At 33.9% G+C, this 17,706-nt stretch overlaps 8 protein-coding genes across 8 annotated transcripts; 4 read left to right on the plus strand and 4 right to left on the minus strand.

Annotated features, from left to right (window-relative positions):
* Window positions 1-174: 174 nt before the first annotated feature.
* Kpol_348p1 (uncharacterized protein) lies at window positions 175-615 on the plus strand (the record flags this gene model as incomplete). The annotated part of the gene is made up of 1 exon (XM_001642705.1): window positions 175-615. The coding sequence occupies one exon, from the start codon at window positions 175-177 to the stop codon at window positions 613-615; it is 441 nt and encodes a 146-aa protein (XP_001642755.1).
* Window positions 616-1,555: 940 nt separating this feature from the next.
* Kpol_348p2 (glycosyltransferase family 15 protein) lies at window positions 1,556-2,839 on the plus strand (the record flags this gene model as incomplete). Its single annotated transcript, XM_001642706.1, has 1 exon — window positions 1,556-2,839. The coding sequence occupies one exon, from the start codon at window positions 1,556-1,558 to the stop codon at window positions 2,837-2,839; it is 1,284 nt and encodes a 427-aa protein (XP_001642756.1).
* Window positions 2,840-3,085: 246 nt separating this feature from the next.
* On the minus strand, window positions 3,086-5,800 carry FOX2 (bifunctional hydroxyacyl-CoA dehydrogenase/enoyl-CoA hydratase FOX2; the record flags this gene model as incomplete). The annotated part of the gene is made up of 1 exon (XM_001642707.1): window positions 3,086-5,800. The coding sequence occupies one exon, from the start codon at window positions 5,798-5,800 to the stop codon at window positions 3,086-3,088; it is 2,715 nt and encodes a 904-aa protein (XP_001642757.1).
* A 1,560-nt stretch (window positions 5,801-7,360) lies between these two features.
* CTP1 (Ctp1p) lies at window positions 7,361-8,266 on the minus strand (the record flags this gene model as incomplete). Its single annotated transcript, XM_001642708.1, has 1 exon — window positions 7,361-8,266. One exon carries the CDS (start codon window positions 8,264-8,266, stop codon window positions 7,361-7,363), a length of 906 nt encoding a protein of 301 aa, XP_001642758.1.
* A 1,304-nt stretch (window positions 8,267-9,570) lies between these two features.
* On the plus strand, window positions 9,571-10,662 carry LEU5 (coenzyme A transporter; the record flags this gene model as incomplete). Its single annotated transcript, XM_001642709.1, has 1 exon — window positions 9,571-10,662. The coding sequence occupies one exon, from the start codon at window positions 9,571-9,573 to the stop codon at window positions 10,660-10,662; it is 1,092 nt and encodes a 363-aa protein (XP_001642759.1).
* A 275-nt stretch (window positions 10,663-10,937) lies between these two features.
* On the minus strand, window positions 10,938-12,458 carry TFA1 (transcription factor TFIIE subunit TFA1; the record flags this gene model as incomplete). Its single annotated transcript, XM_001642710.1, has 1 exon — window positions 10,938-12,458. One exon carries the CDS (start codon window positions 12,456-12,458, stop codon window positions 10,938-10,940), a length of 1,521 nt encoding a protein of 506 aa, XP_001642760.1.
* Window positions 12,459-13,864: 1,406 nt separating this feature from the next.
* Window positions 13,865-15,847, plus strand: MAE1 (malate dehydrogenase (oxaloacetate-decarboxylating); the record flags this gene model as incomplete). The annotated part of the gene is made up of 1 exon (XM_001642711.1): window positions 13,865-15,847. One exon carries the CDS (start codon window positions 13,865-13,867, stop codon window positions 15,845-15,847), a length of 1,983 nt encoding a protein of 660 aa, XP_001642761.1.
* A 121-nt stretch (window positions 15,848-15,968) lies between these two features.
* NEM1 (Nem1-Spo7 phosphatase catalytic subunit NEM1) lies at window positions 15,969-17,237 on the minus strand (the record flags this gene model as incomplete). Its single annotated transcript, XM_001642712.1, has 1 exon — window positions 15,969-17,237. One exon carries the CDS (start codon window positions 17,235-17,237, stop codon window positions 15,969-15,971), a length of 1,269 nt encoding a protein of 422 aa, XP_001642762.1.
* Between the last annotated feature and the right edge of the window lie 469 nt (window positions 17,238-17,706).

Genomic DNA, 17,706 nt, shown 5'->3' on the forward strand with positions numbered 1-17,706 from the left:
GGGTAATGGTTTAATCGAGCATTATTATCAGAGGATTACCTCTTGAGACCTAACAGAGATGATCAATCTAAGAAAAATAAATTATCAGTCTCACCTTCAGAGGATCAACCAAAGATTGTAAAATTTAATATAATTGATTCTTTACGTAAGGAAACCATCTCTCAAGATCATATTATGCAAAGAAAACCCTACGAACTAATAAAACAACTTGCAATTTATTCTTCCAAAAGCTTATATGGTTTAGCGACTAAACCTCTGCCTGGTTCTAGGCCATCATGTAACCAAAATTGGGTCGAGTTCATATTCAACGGTCTAGAACTAAGTCAAAATGAAAACATGTACTCATTTTCTTTGCAACCTATACAAACTTTCTTAACTTTAGTGGTAGATACTGCCGATCCAAGTTCAGAGTCCACACTAATTGTTAACAAAGATGTAATAAACATGAACAACAACAACAGATCCTCAGTAACACAGAATGAACTACAGCAAGATAATAATAGAAGTTACGATATTAGATTGAATGAAGGATTAAATTTCATAGAATTCAAGTGCAAAGACAGTAGTAAAACAAAAGATGAGTCCATGAAGTTTTGGGTTAATGTGTTACCATAAAGAAAGCAAAAATGCCTAAAAATCGAAAATCCAAAATCAAAAATAAAACAAAAAGAGAAAGGGAATACAACACAAACAATATCATTGCATATACATATGTCATTAAATCTTCAAGATAGAATATTTTCAATGGTATATTTATATACGTATTAATTTAGCGATGCCAATTAAAAATAGTCTGTAATATATATTTTAAATTTTTCAAAAAAAAATAATTTATAACAACAACAGAGAACTAGAGTCATACCATCCTATAGCACAGTTCTGAGACAACAATCCATATACTTTTATTGATCTTGTTAGGTAGCCTTTGAAACCAGCGTTCTCTATTAACGTTAGGGATTAGTTCTCACTCAGATCGATAACTTGACTTATTACGACTTAGCTTGCAATTTGTACGGCCTTTTGTTTAGAATTATTTTTCAACATAAAGATCAAACCCATATATTTGAATTCGAAATAAGCCTTTTTTTAGTCAAAGAAAAAAGGCTCAAACTTTAGTAGTCAAGGATTTGAAAGATGGCTTATATCTTGAGATCGTATCTGCTCGTTGAGGTAGAACTATACTTAAGACAGTCTGCCAGTCTTCTTTTACCCTCAGATAATTAATTGGTACCTAGTTGGTGAACTTCTAGGGTTCAGCAAACATTTAACTTTCAAATTTAAGGAAATTGCTACTATTTAAAGAAGCAGGAATATAAAAATATTTATATTTAAAAGTAGTATCATTGTTTCAGCCAGGTCTCTAAGGACAAATCAGATATATCAATACGATTTATTGATTCTAGTATTAATATACTAATATCCTTTATTTTTTTTTACAACATTGAATTGACTGAAATATTCGACAATTTTTGTCTAGGACAATTTTGATTTTGATATTAAAATCAAGCCAACTTAGTAAGCTTATGCTAACAACTGAAGTCTCTTATTTTTTTTAATGATACACATTGGTCGGTTAGCTTTCTTATCAACTAGGAAAGTAATATTTTGCTTGGCCATTTCCACAATATTTATGATAGTATCATTATTACATTTACAAGGTAATTATGTTATAGATAGTGGGTTTTCATTTAAAGATTTAACTAATTTTAATAATACTCTTTCCAATACAGTTGAAAAAATTAAGATATATGGAGATGATAGTGCTAAAGGTAACGATATACTGTTGTCATTAGTTAGAAACTCTGAACTAGTCGGAATGTTAGAAACTGTTAAGCAATTTGAAAAAAGATTCAATTCCAAGTATCATTATGATTGGTATTTCATGAATGATGAAGATTTTGATGATGTATTTATTGAAGTAATCTCGGAAGCAGTCTCTGGTAACGCTAAGTTTATAAAAATACCAAATGAATTTTGGTCATACCCTGAAGGTATTGATCAAGATCGTGCCAGTACTGTTAGAGAAAAATCCCAGCAAGAACATATCAATTATGGAGGAAGTGAATCGTATAGATTCATGTGTAGATTTAACTCAGGGTTCTTTTATAAGTTAGAAGAATTGAAAGATATAGATTATTACTGGAGAATTGAGCCAAATGTAGACTTTTCCTGTGATATCCCGTATGACGTATTCCAATATATGAGAAATCATAATAAAAAGTATGCATTTAATATGGCGTTAACCGAAGATGAAAGAACGATTCCTACTTTATGGAATGCTACAACTGATTTCTTTGTGGAGAATCCCAAATATATTGCCAAAAATAATAATTTGAAATTTATTTCTGATGATAATGGGAAGACCTATAATTTATGCCATTTTTGGTCCAATTTTGAAATAGCAAGTCTGGATTTTTATAGAGGTGAAAAGTATAATGCATATTTTGATTATTTAGAATCTAAAGGTGGTTTTTTTTACGAACGCTGGGGTGATGCCCCTGTACATACCCTTGCAGTTAGTTATATGCTTTCCGCTGATGAAATATTCTTCGTTGGAAATACTGGTTATTTCCACCATCCTAATAAGGATTGCCCCAGTGATGTAGTAATAAGACAGAAATTGCACTGCAATTGCAATCCTGGCAAAGATTTTACCTGGCATAGATGGAGCTGTGCCAGCAAGTTTTTTGACGTAAATAATTTTGTGAAACCCAATACAATGACAAATATAAAGTATAATTATGAAGAAATATACAGAAGCATGTTGGATAATTTTCAACCGCCATCGAAAAAATCACAACTAAGTGCTCCGGGCACTTCAATCACCTCGAACAATTAATAATATGTATCATTTCCATTTAGGTAAAAGATTCCAATTTTAAATTTTATGTAAAATATCAGCAAATTTAAACATTAACATTTTTGAACATATTTAACTTAAGTACTTAATAATATTGAATTTAAAATGCATTCAAAAGTTAATCAATTAACGATAGTCATAATAATAATTAAAATATAAACATAAAAGATTCAAATAAAAATTATCAATGAATCCCATAGCTATTTAATGATATCTACAAGTCGATTAAAGTTTTGATGAACCTGCTAACTTCAAAGCAGCATTGTCCAAAACAATGACACCTCTTGTTTCATCAATAGTTTGGAATATAACTACACCATCTGGTTGCTTCCAAGCTTTAATCTTCAATTTGTCACCTGGGAAGACAACATTTGAAAATCTGACTTTTAATTCAGTGAATTGACCATACTTCTCCAACAATGCCTTTGCAGAGACACCCAAAGTACACAAACCATGTAAAATTGGACGTGGGAAGCCAACCTTCTTTGCCAATTTTGGATCTACATGCAATGGATTGTAATCACCGGATAATCTGTAAATAGCAGCTTGATCCTCACTTGTAGTTACTTCAACCTCATAATCTGGTTTTCTGTCAGTTGGAGCTTTAAATGGTTGAGTGGCAAACTTAGCTCTGTTATTCTTAATGGTCTTATTTGGACCAACAGTAGCACCTCTAATAAACATGGTACCTTCATTGTAACATAATAATTTTTTTGTCTTTGTACAATAGGTTTCAGATGCCCCAACAATTACAGCGGCTTTTCCACCCTTTTCAACTACTTGTAATGGTTTAATTACAGTCTTCAAAGAGGCCTTGGTAGGCAATGGGTATTGAGATAACTTGATGTACTGTTCACCATGTAATAACATTGCATAGTTGAAATTATTTACCAATTCATTGAATTTCAATCCTGCAGTAGCGTTCATAAAAGGAATGACAGCAAATGTTGGTAGGACTTGGAAGTTTGGATCATTTTCATACACATAATTCAATTCTTTAGTAGTAGCACCTAAACCTAAGTTGTAAAGGATAGCATCTCTGTGAGTGTAAGAGAATGAACCATCAGAACCATCAGCTTTTGCTTGAGCAGCTTGAACACTTTGTAAGATCAGCATGGATGACTGTTCAGTTGAAGCTGGGTTTGTGGTCTTGCCAGAGAAATCGACAACAGACTTCCAATTTTCTTGAATTAATTCTGGAGTAATTTCATCATCAACCGCAACATAACCTGGTGATCTTTGCCATCTTGTTTGACCTACCCAACCACCACCAACTTCAAACATTTGACCAGTGACACCTCTCTTTGCTTTAGCTTGCAATTCTTGAGAGGCCAATAAAACAACAAATGGAGAAACTTGAGATGGCTCAAAGTGGTTCTGGAATTCTTTATCACCGAAAATAGTCTTTGTCATGGCAGTCTCAGCATGAGGAGCAATGACATTGACTCTAATACCTTTCTTAAAACCTTCGATTGCCAAAGATTTTGTAAAACCAATAATGGCAGATTTAGCAGCAGCATAGTTTGCTTGGCCGAAGTTACCATAAATACCAGAAGTTGAAGTAGTATTAATAATAAAACCAGAATTTTGTTTGGTAAAGTGTGGCCAAACAGCTTTTGACATTGCAAAAGTTGCCAACAAATGAACAGCGATAACTGAATACCATTCTTCATCTGTCATTTTAACAAAGGATCTGTCACGCAATATACCAGCATTGTTAACTAAGATATCAATTCTACCGAATGTACTAATAGCAGTTTGAACAATCTTATCAGATTCTGTAATAATGTTATTGGTATTAGCTACTGCTGAATTTGCACCGTACTTGGCATTCAATTCGTTTACAATAGATGATGGATCCTTAATGTCATTGACAACAACTTTAGCACCATATTTGGCAAACCAAGTGGCATGAGATTTACCTAAACCACCGCCAGCACCAGTGACAATGACAACTTTACCCTTTAATGAATCAACTTTAACTGAACCTTGATCGTTTTGAGCAGGTAATTGTTTAGCCTTGACAATTAAATCATTATAATCTGATAATTGAACAGGGTGAGATTTTTTATTGAATGGTTTGTCATTTTTAAAATCTGTAATTTCATTCCATTTATTCAAGATTGCTTCTGGAGTAAAAGAGTCTTCACTGGTTGGGTTAAAAATCTGACCGGCAGAACGTTCCCATCTAATTTGACCATAAAACCCTCCAGCTAACTCAAAAGTAGAATTGGTGACTTTAGTTGTATCATGGGTTAAATATAAAACTAATGGAGCAATTTTTTCAGGACCTAAATTTTTTAAAATATGTGGTGGAATAATATTTTCAGTCATTCTTGATTTTGCTAAAGGAGCAATTGAGTTAACAAATATATTATATTTATAACCTTCTTTTGCTAAAGTCTCTGCAAAACCTACTAAACCCATTTTAGCGGCAGAGTAATTTGATTGACCAAAATTACCGAACAAACCAGCTGGAGAAGCGGTATTAATAATTCTACCAAATTTTTGTTTTCTCATATAAGGCCAAGCAGCTTTTGTTAATTTATAAGAACCATTTAAATGGACATCAACAACACTTTGGAAGTCCTTTTCAGTCATTTTATTAAACGAGACATCTCTCAAAATACCGGCGTTATTGATCAAAATATCGATTCTACCAAAAGAATCAATAGCTGTCTTGATAATCTTTTCACCGTCAGCATTTACCGAATCATAGTTTGCTACTGCTTTACCATTATACTTTTCTTTAATTTCTTTAACAACCAAATCGGCGGCTCTATGACCAGTAGAGCCATTTGCACCTGATAAAGTACCACCTAAATCGTTAACAACAACATTAGCACCTCTTTTAGCATATTCCAATGCATAAACCCTACCCAAACCACCACCAGCACCTGTAATTACAACAACCTTATCTTTAAATGATAATTCACTCATTACAGTCAAAAACACAATTTAATAAATTTTTTTTTTGCCTAACTTTTCTCGTTCTTCCTTTAATATAGTACTAAACGAATTTGCAGGCTACAATTAAGTTTTATCTTCCTAGCTAAAAACAACAATTGAACCTTTTTTTAATTTTTTTTAATGTTAGCACAGACAATTTTTATTATCAAAAGCAGAGGATAAAAAAGAAGAGAGCACACCTAAAATATAAATGAGCAAGAGCTTACATTACAAGACAAGATTTTAATTGAAGCAACCTCCCCAGTTTATATAATTAGAGTTTTTAGGTAAAATAAAAAACCTGAAACTGAAATTTAGAAAAAGGATTTTCCTTCGCCCTTTTTTTCCCCCTTTGGTTTCCCCTTTTTTAATCTCCACAAAATCTCCATCCATCAATCAATCAATAAATCAAATCAATACACAAAAAAATCAATACACAAAAAAATCAATACACAAAAAATCATATAAAATCCAATTTTTCTTTTTAAGAATTAAAAAAACACAACCACAAAAACCCAAATTAGTTCGCCAATAACAACGAAATCTCCAATAATTCATTTCATCAAGAACCGTAGAGATTAATATCCGGAGTACGCAATTTTTTGTTTTTGTTTGTTTGTTTTGACACTTGAAAGTAGCGATAATAATGATGATGATAATAATACTAATACTAATAATACTAAAACTATAAAAAATTTAACCGCCGAACCTCTTCTTATACATTAGTGATTAGCAATTAGCCATTGGCCATTAGCCATTAGCGTGTACGGGTTATAATGAAAGTTGAATGACCTGATTCAATCAAAATATTAAAATACTTACATACATACATACTTACATACATACATACATACAAAAACAGATAAATGTCCGACCAATTAATCAATCTTTTATTGGATTGAATTAATGACTGACCAAATCAAGATTAATTCAGTTTTCCTTTAATCCCTATATAGTTATATCTGAACAATTTAATTACTAACCTAACCTAACTGGCTGTTCTTCCTCTGTATGTCTGAGCGTGGGGTATGTGTCTGTGTGTCTGTGTGTCTGTATGTCTGGGGGAAGGGGGCGGGGGGAATACTAGCCTCATGGTTCCGCTCCCTCTTCCGCCCCTTAGGCAGTCATCACCATCAACTTCTTTCTTTTTCTCACTTCGGAATTAATCATGTTTTCAGGATATCTTTTACCCCAACTACCTTTGATTCTCGGAGTTAATACCTGAGACAAAAAAACGGCAAGTGCAAAGATCCATCGAACAAAAATTACCCTGCTATGAACTCAAGGCATATTTATATTTATCTTTTCTACTTGCACTAGAACACTATTAAAATGTATATTTGTATGTAAGTAAGTAAGTAAGTAAGTAAGTAAGTAAGTAAGTAAGTAAGTAAGTAAGTAAGTAAGTAAGTAAGTAAGTAAGTAAGTAAGTAAGTAAGTAAGTAAGTATTTACGTATGTAAGTATGCATCTTACGATTCTCTATAAAAAAATGTCTAGTAGACAAAATGATGGAAAGTCAGGGCAAAAACTACAGACGCACCACGTCTCATTATCCTAAAACCACCATCACTTTCTCATAGATTGTAAATACAATTCCACCGCTCAGTACTAACCTGCCCAATCTTGGAGTGGCACCTTTCCAAAAGGTCTTCAAACCTTCTTCGCGAAACACTTTGACAAAACAATCTACAGTAGACTTATAACGGTTGGAGTCAAGACTTTGCATTCTTGTTTTGACAGTATCGATTGGCATCGTTGTGTACACAGTCACAATACCACTGAAACTTCCAATAATAAATGTTAATCCCGTCGATAGCGGTTGATCACGAGGGGTGTCACTGTATGATTGAACAGCATTCTTAATTTTACTATAACAACCAAGACGGACTGCTTGGTTAGCCGCTTGACGCATCGACACCGGAATAACAGCGCCGTAAATCCCAGTAAAACCTTGATCTTTAACTAAGCTCCAGTAGTTGCTTAACATTCCACGGCCATTCTGCTGATATTTTGGTATACTTTGTCTTTTATCGTCAATTAACACCGTTTTAATCGCTTCAAATGGTGTCACCGCTATCACACTTTCTAATAACCCGGCACCAAAACCTGCTAAAACACCTCGTATACCACTCAATTCTCCAGTTTTTTCATCTTTTAATATGTTTTTAATTGCATCAAACCCTAGGAATCTAATTCCAGCTTTTGCAGTATTGCCGACAATAAAAGCAGGACAACCAACATAAATTGAACCAATTCCTTGAGAACGAGCCGTCTGATATATAAGTTTGATTGGGTTTTTAGTCGAATGAATTGATTTATCTTGTAGTTGTAGTCTTGTCTTGGCAAACTCAAAGGGGTATGTGATGGATGCCTCAACTGCACCTGCCAAAGCACCTGCAATAAATGATTTTGTAGGATCGACTGCTTTAACATTTTTTCCCTTCTGTTCTGACATTCTTTTTTTTTTGTTTTGTTTCCTGTCTTTTCGACTGAGTCACTTCACTCTATGTTAAGATATTCTATGATATGCTATTGTAGTACATTCTGGTATAGCACATTAGTCTGAAAACAGATCTATGAAATAGTTGATCAATGTGCCCTCTTTATATACATAGTAAGGTAAAATGAAACTTGTCATCCATCCATCTATGAATCATCGATCCATCTATATACTTGCTGTTTTGTTTCAACGGAACCAGAAACAAGTTGCCTTGTATATACTTCGCAGGTACATTTTTCCACCGCATGAGTATGAGTATGAGTATATTTTTTGTCAATGTATATTTAGCAGCCCACCAAATAGACTGATTGTAAAGCAAGATTCGGAACTGTCTATTTTTCCACCGGAAATACACTCTGCTCTCTCATGAAACCCCATACCCTCTCTCTCTGTCTCTTGTCATTGTAAGGTTAACCTACAATATATCGTTCATAACGACACAAACTAATCCCAAAAGCCACTAAGAAAAAAAGAAATTGCGTAACAGAGAGACAAACTGGAAATGATCTGGCTAGCGATGCAGACCACGTGATATACACTATATTTAGTTTTCTTTTGCTATTACCTCTAATCTCTCGTTTCCTTTTTTTCTTTTTGTTTCTTATAATTAAAATTAGGAAATGTAATATATATGCAACCTTTGGTAGGTGGAACTGCCTCTGACTCTCAGAAACAGCACGTTAACGTCTTATTCACCAAATTCCTTTTCTTCTTTCTTTTCCTTCCCCTTCTTCTTGCCCTCCCTTCTCTCATATCCTCGTATCATTTACTACCCGTATTCGTAAATTGCGGGTTTTGGCCACTTTCTTCAGGATACTAGCCTCTTTTTTTAAATATTGCTAAAGCGAACTTCAGGCAAGCAAAGGACGCTGTGAAGCACCGCTAACCAAAGCTAAACTGAAAAATTGTACTTATCTTCATATAATTAAGTTATCAATTTAAATATAGCTATAATATGCTAACCAGTAATATTTGGTTTGATTTATCGCTTAAACCTGATGTTCTAACATAAGCTGTGCCATAGCATAACATATCATAAAAGAATTGTTGGTTAATGTCCAGGGCAATGAGTTTTTATTGTTCACGTTGACTATATCACAACTTTCCATATTAACCAAATCACTCAATCAATCAATCAATCATCAGTTTTTAACAACTCTTCATTTCATTATATTATATTATATTTATTTTAACTTATCATCAATTTTAGTAATAGTAATCCCAATACAAATTATTTGCATTCATTTCATATATTCTCCATGAATAGTGGGAATAGACACAAGAAAAAGGACAATGAACATATCGCTGATAGCAAAGATGATATTGTATCTTCATCTCCTTCAATCGCTATAAAAAAGGGCTCAATGGAATATGTCTTAAGATCCGGTCTAGCTGGTGGTATATCAGGTTCATGTGCAAAAACATTAATTGCTCCATTAGATAGAATAAAAATTCTTTTCCAAACTTCAAATCCTCATTATGCAAAATATACTGGCTCTCTAACTGGTTTAGTAGAGGCTGCAAAACATATTTGGTCACATGAAGGCTTTAGAGGCCTTTTCCAAGGACATTCAGTTACATTGATTAGAATTTTCCCTTATGCTGCCGTCAAGTTTGTAGCTTATGAACAGATACGAGCTTCTCTGATACCTTCAAAAGAATATGAAATACATTGGAGACGAATGTTAAGCGGTTCTTTGTCTGGTTTATGCAGCGTATTCATTACTTACCCGCTAGATCTTATCAGAGTTAGACTGGCCTATGTCACAGACCATCAACGTATCAAACTTATGGAGGTCGTGGAACAAATTTATTCCGAACCTGCTTCAATAACTCTAACTTCAAAACATTACATACCAGGCTGGTTTGCCCATTGGTGTAATTTTTACAGAGGTTATATCCCAACTGTACTAGGTATGATTCCATATGCAGGTGTTTCATTCTTTGCTCATGATTTATTGCATGATATGTTCAGATCACCATTGTTAAGGGAACATGCTGTTCTAAAATTAACTGCAGACCAAGAACTTGAGCGTAAGAAAAAAAAACAAAGGGTACCGTTGAAAACTTGGGCTGAATTAATTGCTGGTGGTGTAGCAGGTATGGCTTCGCAAACTGCAGCTTACCCTTTCGAAATTATTAGACGGAGACTACAGGTTAGTGCTCTATCTGTAAGAACAATGTATTCACATAAATTTGAATCAATATCAGAAATAGCAAAAATCATCTACAAAGAACGTGGTTGGCGTGGATTTTATGTCGGTCTAAGTATTGGCTTCATAAAAGTAACGCCTATGGTAGCTTGCAGCTTCTACGTTTATGAGCGCATGAAATGGTTCTTAAACATTTGAACCAATTTCTAATAAATTTATTTTCAAAATTATTATTTGACTTTTTAATGACACTTTATTGTAAATATTCTTTTTAAATATACGTATATCAGTAATAACTAAAATTCACATTGAAAATTACACACTTTAGAGAAAGATCATATTTTTTTATAAATCTATGAAAAAACCTTAAATAATTTTATAAACCTTTTTACAGGTAATGCTGTTATCACGTTAGTGATATTATATTGTACTTACATCTAATCCATAGATGCTATTACTTCGACACGATTACTTTATACATCTTCGAATTCAATATCCATGTCATCATCTCCTTCTTCCACCTTAACTTCGTCATCTGCTTTAACTTTTTCCTCTCCTTTCGTTTCTCCATCTTCTTTAACATCTATCATTTCTTCGACCTTGTCTTCATCACTGACAGTTTCAGTATTCTTATCCTTCTCCTCAGTACTTTCATCAGATATCTTTTCATCGCTGCTATTAGTTTCTACTGTTCCATCAGCACTCTCTTCAACAACGTCCTCAAATTCATCTTCAAATTCGTCTTCATCTTCCATTTCTTCATCTTCTCTTTCATCTTCTCTTTCATCTTCTCTTTCATCTTCTCTTTCATCTTCTCTTTCATCTTCTCTTTCATCTTCTCTTTCATCTTCCTCTTCCTCTTCTTTCATCTGTGCCTGCTTTTTAGCTAATGTAGCATAATATTCGTTCAACGTTCTTTCGTTTTCCCTTTCTTCCAGTTCTTGTTCTGTCAACACACGATGATGCTGATAAGTGTTCGAACCATTCGCATTATTACCAAACATACCACCATTTGATTCTTCCAATGATTGTGCAGCATATGCAGTTGTCCTTGGATCAAATTCTTCATCTTCGTCCAATCTACCTAAATCAGCTTTACCAATGGTAGATTGCTTGTGCCATTCTGGAACAGCATTTTGTTTTCTCTTTTCTTCAGCTTTACGTTCTTGTAATTCTCTTTGGACAACTTCATCACTAGCGGTTGTAATATTTATATGTAATGTAGCTTGTGAGTTTGCACCAGCACGTCTACTGCTGTCGTTACCCAAAGCGGTACCCATAACATTAGCCAATGGAGCATCTCCTGGTCTAAACATAGTACTACCCTTCTTAGGATTAAATGTGTATGCAGCTTTGGATTGATTTTGAGGTGGGATCAATTTAGCCAAAGAAATTTCAAATGTATTTTCTTCAATTCTAGAATCATCAATTTTTTTCAAGTAATCGATAATAGGTTGTACTTGGTCCATTAATCTATTTAATCTATCTTGTTTTTCTTTATTTTTCTTACCTGAGTCGTCTTCTACCAGTGGTTCATCACATAAAGAACATAAAAATTCTGTTCTATCAAAATTTAATAATTGAACTGCCTCCAGTTGAGTATACTTTGTAAGACAAATAGGACACATATATCCATTAGGTTCCGAAAATTTATCTAAATCATCTTTTAATCTTTGAACTACTTGATGCACTTTCCATTTAATTGCATCAATGGCATGCGGGAATTTAATATAAAAATAGACTCTTTCTATACTCTTGGAATTTGGCGGATATTCTCTCTGTTTGTGAGTAGAAAGTAAACCATCTGAACGCAACCTTGCAATAAGAGGTCCCAAATCTGTTTTGTTAATACCTAACAGTTGCTTCAAATCTTCTTCGGCCAATACAGAATGGTATAAAATAGCATCTAAAACCAATATATATGATCCACCGTAAAAACCTCTAACAACGAATTTCAATAAATTTTTAACAATTTCATCAATAGGTCTATCCATGGTGAATTAAGCTGGTATAGTATAATATAGTACGTAATATGGTTTATGTCTAAATAGTGATCTTGACCCACAGATATTATGATTTCTAATGGAAATAAAACTATACAGGAATCACGAAAAACAGCCTTCACCACTTTATTTCTTGAAGTACTTACTCGACAGGATAATGGATCTAGTTTCTTATGTTTATGGCCTCCCATCCAGGAAATAAGTAGGATTTTTTATCATTAATGATAGTATTTATACTTTTGAATTAAATTATACTTGAAATTTTTAGTATGGGTGATTTGAAAATCACTTAACACGAAAATATTTAAAAGCTAAAAAGAGATGAGATTAATTCCAAAGGTAAAGGTGAGTTATATAAAGCAAAGATAGTGCAATTACAGCAACACCAAACAGATTATGTAGACCATAATCACATCAACAAGAAACTGTGATATAGCTTAAATGTATTTCAATTTTGAAAAACATCAAACCATTTCTTGATTAGCCAGAAACTATTTTCACTGAAACTCATTGCTTACTAGGTAAGCCACACAAACTAAGCTGAAAGAACAGTTCTTTAGAAGCAAAGTTTCGATTGAAGATCGAAGAGTATAAGCTCTCTTAGGAACAGTAAAGCTATAGAGATACCATACAACATCAAGGCTCGATCAAGAAATTATCAAACTGGTATATTTTTTTTTTTTACCTACTAATCTGGCCATATAGAAAGGAATAGATGAAGTTGGTAGTAAGATGCCAGTGGAATCTAAACTTTTGTAGGAAACAAAGGTGCAATCAACAACAACATCTGCTATGAAGTTAGGTTCTGCCCCCCCAAATTTTGACTATTAACTGAACTGCTGTTGGCTATGTCAAACGTGATGATATAATGCGGGAAAATGCAGCAGTAATTTATGTGGGTTTTACCTAACTACAATTTTTTTCGAAATTTATAAGGGGCTACTGCACTTTCTTAACTAGAACAATGCAATATTATAATATGTAGTGAAACAGTGTTCGCAATAAAAGCATCAATTGATATCCCCATAATAATTATAATTTGATTTCTGATTATACAACCAGCCGTACTTGCATTAATATAATAAGTTTCAATTATTTAATAATTATTAAAATATTTTGGAAATAACTATTAACAAATGTATTTATAGCTTTTAACGCACCATTATCAAGGAAGTTTGTGATCAACTAGCTGATTAGTTTACAAAAATTTAGTATAGGTCAGGTACTCTTTTGTTTGTCCAAGGTTTCCCGAACTTCTATCAACAATTCTTTCAAAGAAACAATTTATTCAGCTTGGACTCATTGATAACATTCAAATTGCTATTTCTGTTTGACCCCCCTAAGAATTAAACAAGCAAAGAGATAACGACTATAAATAACTAAAACCTCCAAAAAACATGTTGAAGGCTCAAAATAACAAGATTTGTACAAGTCTCTATAGAGCTTATTCTCGTTCTCATCCACTTCTTGTGGTTGGTAACCGTTATTTATCGAACTCACAGCAGAATGACACCTCTGTAACTAAAAACTATGTTGGTAAATTTGAAAATTCAAATAACCTGAAGAAGACGCCAATTGGAGCAGAAGCAGAAAGATTGGTTAAAGAAAACAAAAAAAAAATATCAAGACTTTCTGTCAGTGAAGATGTTATCGAATGTCCATTAGAAAGTTTTCAATTGCTAAATTCTCCTTTGTTTAATAAGGGCTCTGCCTTCTCTCAAGAAGAAAGAGTTGCCTTTGATATTGATGCTCTATTACCTCCTCAAGTCAATACATTGGATGAACAGGTAGAAAGAGCTTACAAACAATTGAATAACATGAAAACACCATTGTCAAAGAATGATTTTATGACATCTATGCGTGTACAAAATAAGGTTCTTTACTTTGCTTTGATTAATAAACATATTAAGGAGTTAGTCCCAATTATTTATACACCAACAGAAGGTGATGCAATTGCTGCGTATTCACATAGATTCAGAAAGCCTGAAGGTATATTTTTGGATATCACTGACCCAGATTCAATTGACCGAAGACTATCAGTTTACGGTAATGACAAAGATGTGGACTACATTGTTGTTACTGATTCAGAGGGTATTTTAGGTATTGGTGACCAGGGTGTAGGTGGTATTCGTATAGCAGTTTCAAAATTGGCCTTAATGACTTTATGTGGTGGTATCCACCCGGGTCGTGTTATGCCAGTTTGCCTAGATGTTGGTACTAATAACAAAAAATTAGCAAGAGATGAGCTATATATGGGAAATAGATTTTCAAGAATAAGAGGTAAACAATATGATGAATTTGTTGACAAATTCATCAAAGCAGTTGAGAAAAGATTTCCAAATGCAATTTTGCATTTTGAAGATTTTGGTGTCACCAATGCTAGACGGTTATTGGTACGTTACCGTTCTGAATTGCCTTGCTTTAATGATGATATTCAAGGTACAGGTGCAGTAGTGATGGCATCGTTATTAGCTGCACTAAGACATACTAATAGAAACTTGGTTGATACTAGGATTTTAATTTTTGGCGCTGGCTCTGCTGGTTTGGGTATTGCAGACCAAATTTGTAACCACATGGTACACAAAGGCTTAACTATCGAGGAAGCTAGATCTAAAATTTGGTTAATGGATAGACGGGGTTTGATTCTCGACTCAATGGCTGATACAAGTACTCCTATTCAGCATTTATATTCTAAATCTGATGAAGAATGGGCTACGTTTGACACCGAATCTTTGGAAGAAGTTGTTTCAAATGTGAAGCCAACATGCTTGATTGGCTGTTCTACAGTTGCTGGTGCATTCACAGAAGAAGTTGTCAAAGAGATGCATAAATATAACCCACGACCAATTATCTTCCCATTATCCAATCCAACTAGGTTACATGAGGCTGTTCCAGAGGATCTATTAAATTGGACTAATAACGAAGCGCTCGTTGCCACTGGTTCTCCATTCAAACCGGTAAATGGCTATCGTATATCTGAGAACAATAACTGTTTCTCTTTTCCAGGTATTGGTCTAGGTGCTGTTCTATCTCGTGCAACCGTTATCTCTGATAAAATGATTTCAGCGGCTGTCGATCAACTTGCAGAATTATCACCATTAAAAGAGGGAGATTCAAGACCAGGTTTATTACCATCTATGGCTCATATTCAAGAAACATCTGCAAAAATAGCCACGGCTGTTATCTTACAAGCAATTGAGGAAGGTGTAGCTCGTGTTGAAGAAGAGGAGATTCCAAATACTAAAACAGGTGAGAAGGTAAAGGTCCCTCGTGATTTTGATTCTTGTTTGAAATGGGTTGAAAAACAAATGTGGAAGCCAACCTATAGACCAATGGTTAAAGTTGAACTTAATCCAGATGTTCACACCCACCAATTTTAGTTGAAGTTGATAAAACAGATGAATCATTCGAACTCTTTACATAGATTTTTTATCAAATTTTATATTTACAAATATTAAGGTAACTAGATTTTCAAATAAACTTACTGGATAATTTTTGTATTCAATTATTTACGTTAAATGCCCTTTCGCCATTTTTCAAAGATAGAATATTTCTTACATCAGTTGTATTTCTTAATGACTCTAAAAACGGTAGTAAATTTAGTAAGTCTTGATCAGTAGGATCACTAATCCAACCTTGTACTTGAATTGCGTTATCTACATTCATTGCGTAGCTAACAGGACTATTATCTATCAGAATTACTTCACTTAATAGGTTATTCTGCAGCTGGTGTGTGTGTGCATTGGTATCATTATTGTCGTTATTATCATTAGAATTAGTATTGCTATTATTATTGTTGTTATGGTTGTTATGTGATGTAGTTGATGCAGCGTGCGATCCTGGAATTGCGTTAACTATGGATAAATCTTTAATATAACCCACACCATCTCTTAAGATACAATCGTTTCTATAAAATCGTTTTGAGAAGCTACCACGGAATGAAGTTTCTAACCAGTCTATCACAGGGTCTGCATATTCTTTCATCGAAGCGGTGAATATGATTAGATCATACCATCTGCATACTTTTGATAAGAACAAATCACAATAAGGTCTCTTATGAACGTAATATAGGGTTGATATACCACTGATTGGGAATTTGACCTCGACAAGATGTGCTTGAGCGTTGTTACTGTTTGGAGTGGATCTTGATATAGAGTGGATCAAAGTTTCATCTAGATCAAGGACCAATTTTTTCTTCCTACCACTATGCAATATTGATCTTGGGATCAATTTCTTGGGGAAAAGGAATCTTCCAATCTTCTTTGAGATGAGTCCTACTGAGCTTGAGGAGGACTTCGCATGTCTTGATTGATGAGAATGTTGCTGGTTAGCTCTTGATTTCAGCAAAGAACCATTGAGAGTGTCTCTTTGTAGTATGATTTCTCCTCCTCCAGATAAATCTTCCTCCACTAGAATATTAAGGTTTTTACTCTTACTCATAGTGTCTAAATTTGCAGAAGATTTGGGAAGTTTCTTATTCTTTTGCTCGAACAAAGTTATAGGAAATGTGATGAGGAACCATAGGAAGAAGATTGGTTTTACAAGAAGATATTTTGGGAAGAAGAGCAAAACCAGTACCAGAGTGCTCCTTTGATTATCTTCATTTAAGACATCCTCGACTTTGCTGATGATCTGGGTCTGGGAGGAGACACATGTGTCTGATACATCGTTAGTGTATGTTTGTACATCCTCAGATTGGGACCCGGAGGGCAGTTCTTCTTCTTCTATTGGAGTTATGAGGTTGCTTGAGATGTATGAGAGAGCATTCATATATGATTATGGTTTAAAGGGCAGATTATATTAGGCAGGGGCTGTGTTCAAATGAGGGAAGAAGGAGAGCAGGATAAGGTTTTAGGACAATATCAATCGATGTGTTGCAATTGGCATCTACTTAAATCTTGAATTTAATAATAGTTTTGCGATGTTAAGGGCAGTTTCTTAAATAACACAGTTTTTTAAATGATATTCATTTTCTGATTTGGTTGGGTTTGTATGGGAAATACTCCGTTCCGTTGTTGAATAAGAGAGGAAAGGGCACCGTTTTTAAGAGTATCTGTGATCGTAGGATATCTTACGTACACAATGATATTATATATTATATTTGTATATTATACTTGTAATATATATAGAGAGAGAGAGAGAGAGAAAGAGAGAGAGAGAGGTATAGATATTTTGATAATGCTGATATAACTGAGGTAGGGATGATATTAGAATGGTATAGAGTCCCATTCATAATACA

The sequence above is a fragment of the Vanderwaltozyma polyspora genome, genomic scaffold, assembly GCF_000150035.1.
Source record: "Vanderwaltozyma polyspora DSM 70294 KpolScaffold348 genomic scaffold, whole genome shotgun sequence".
NCBI lineage: Eukaryota > Fungi > Ascomycota > Saccharomycetes > Saccharomycetales > Saccharomycetaceae > Vanderwaltozyma > Vanderwaltozyma polyspora.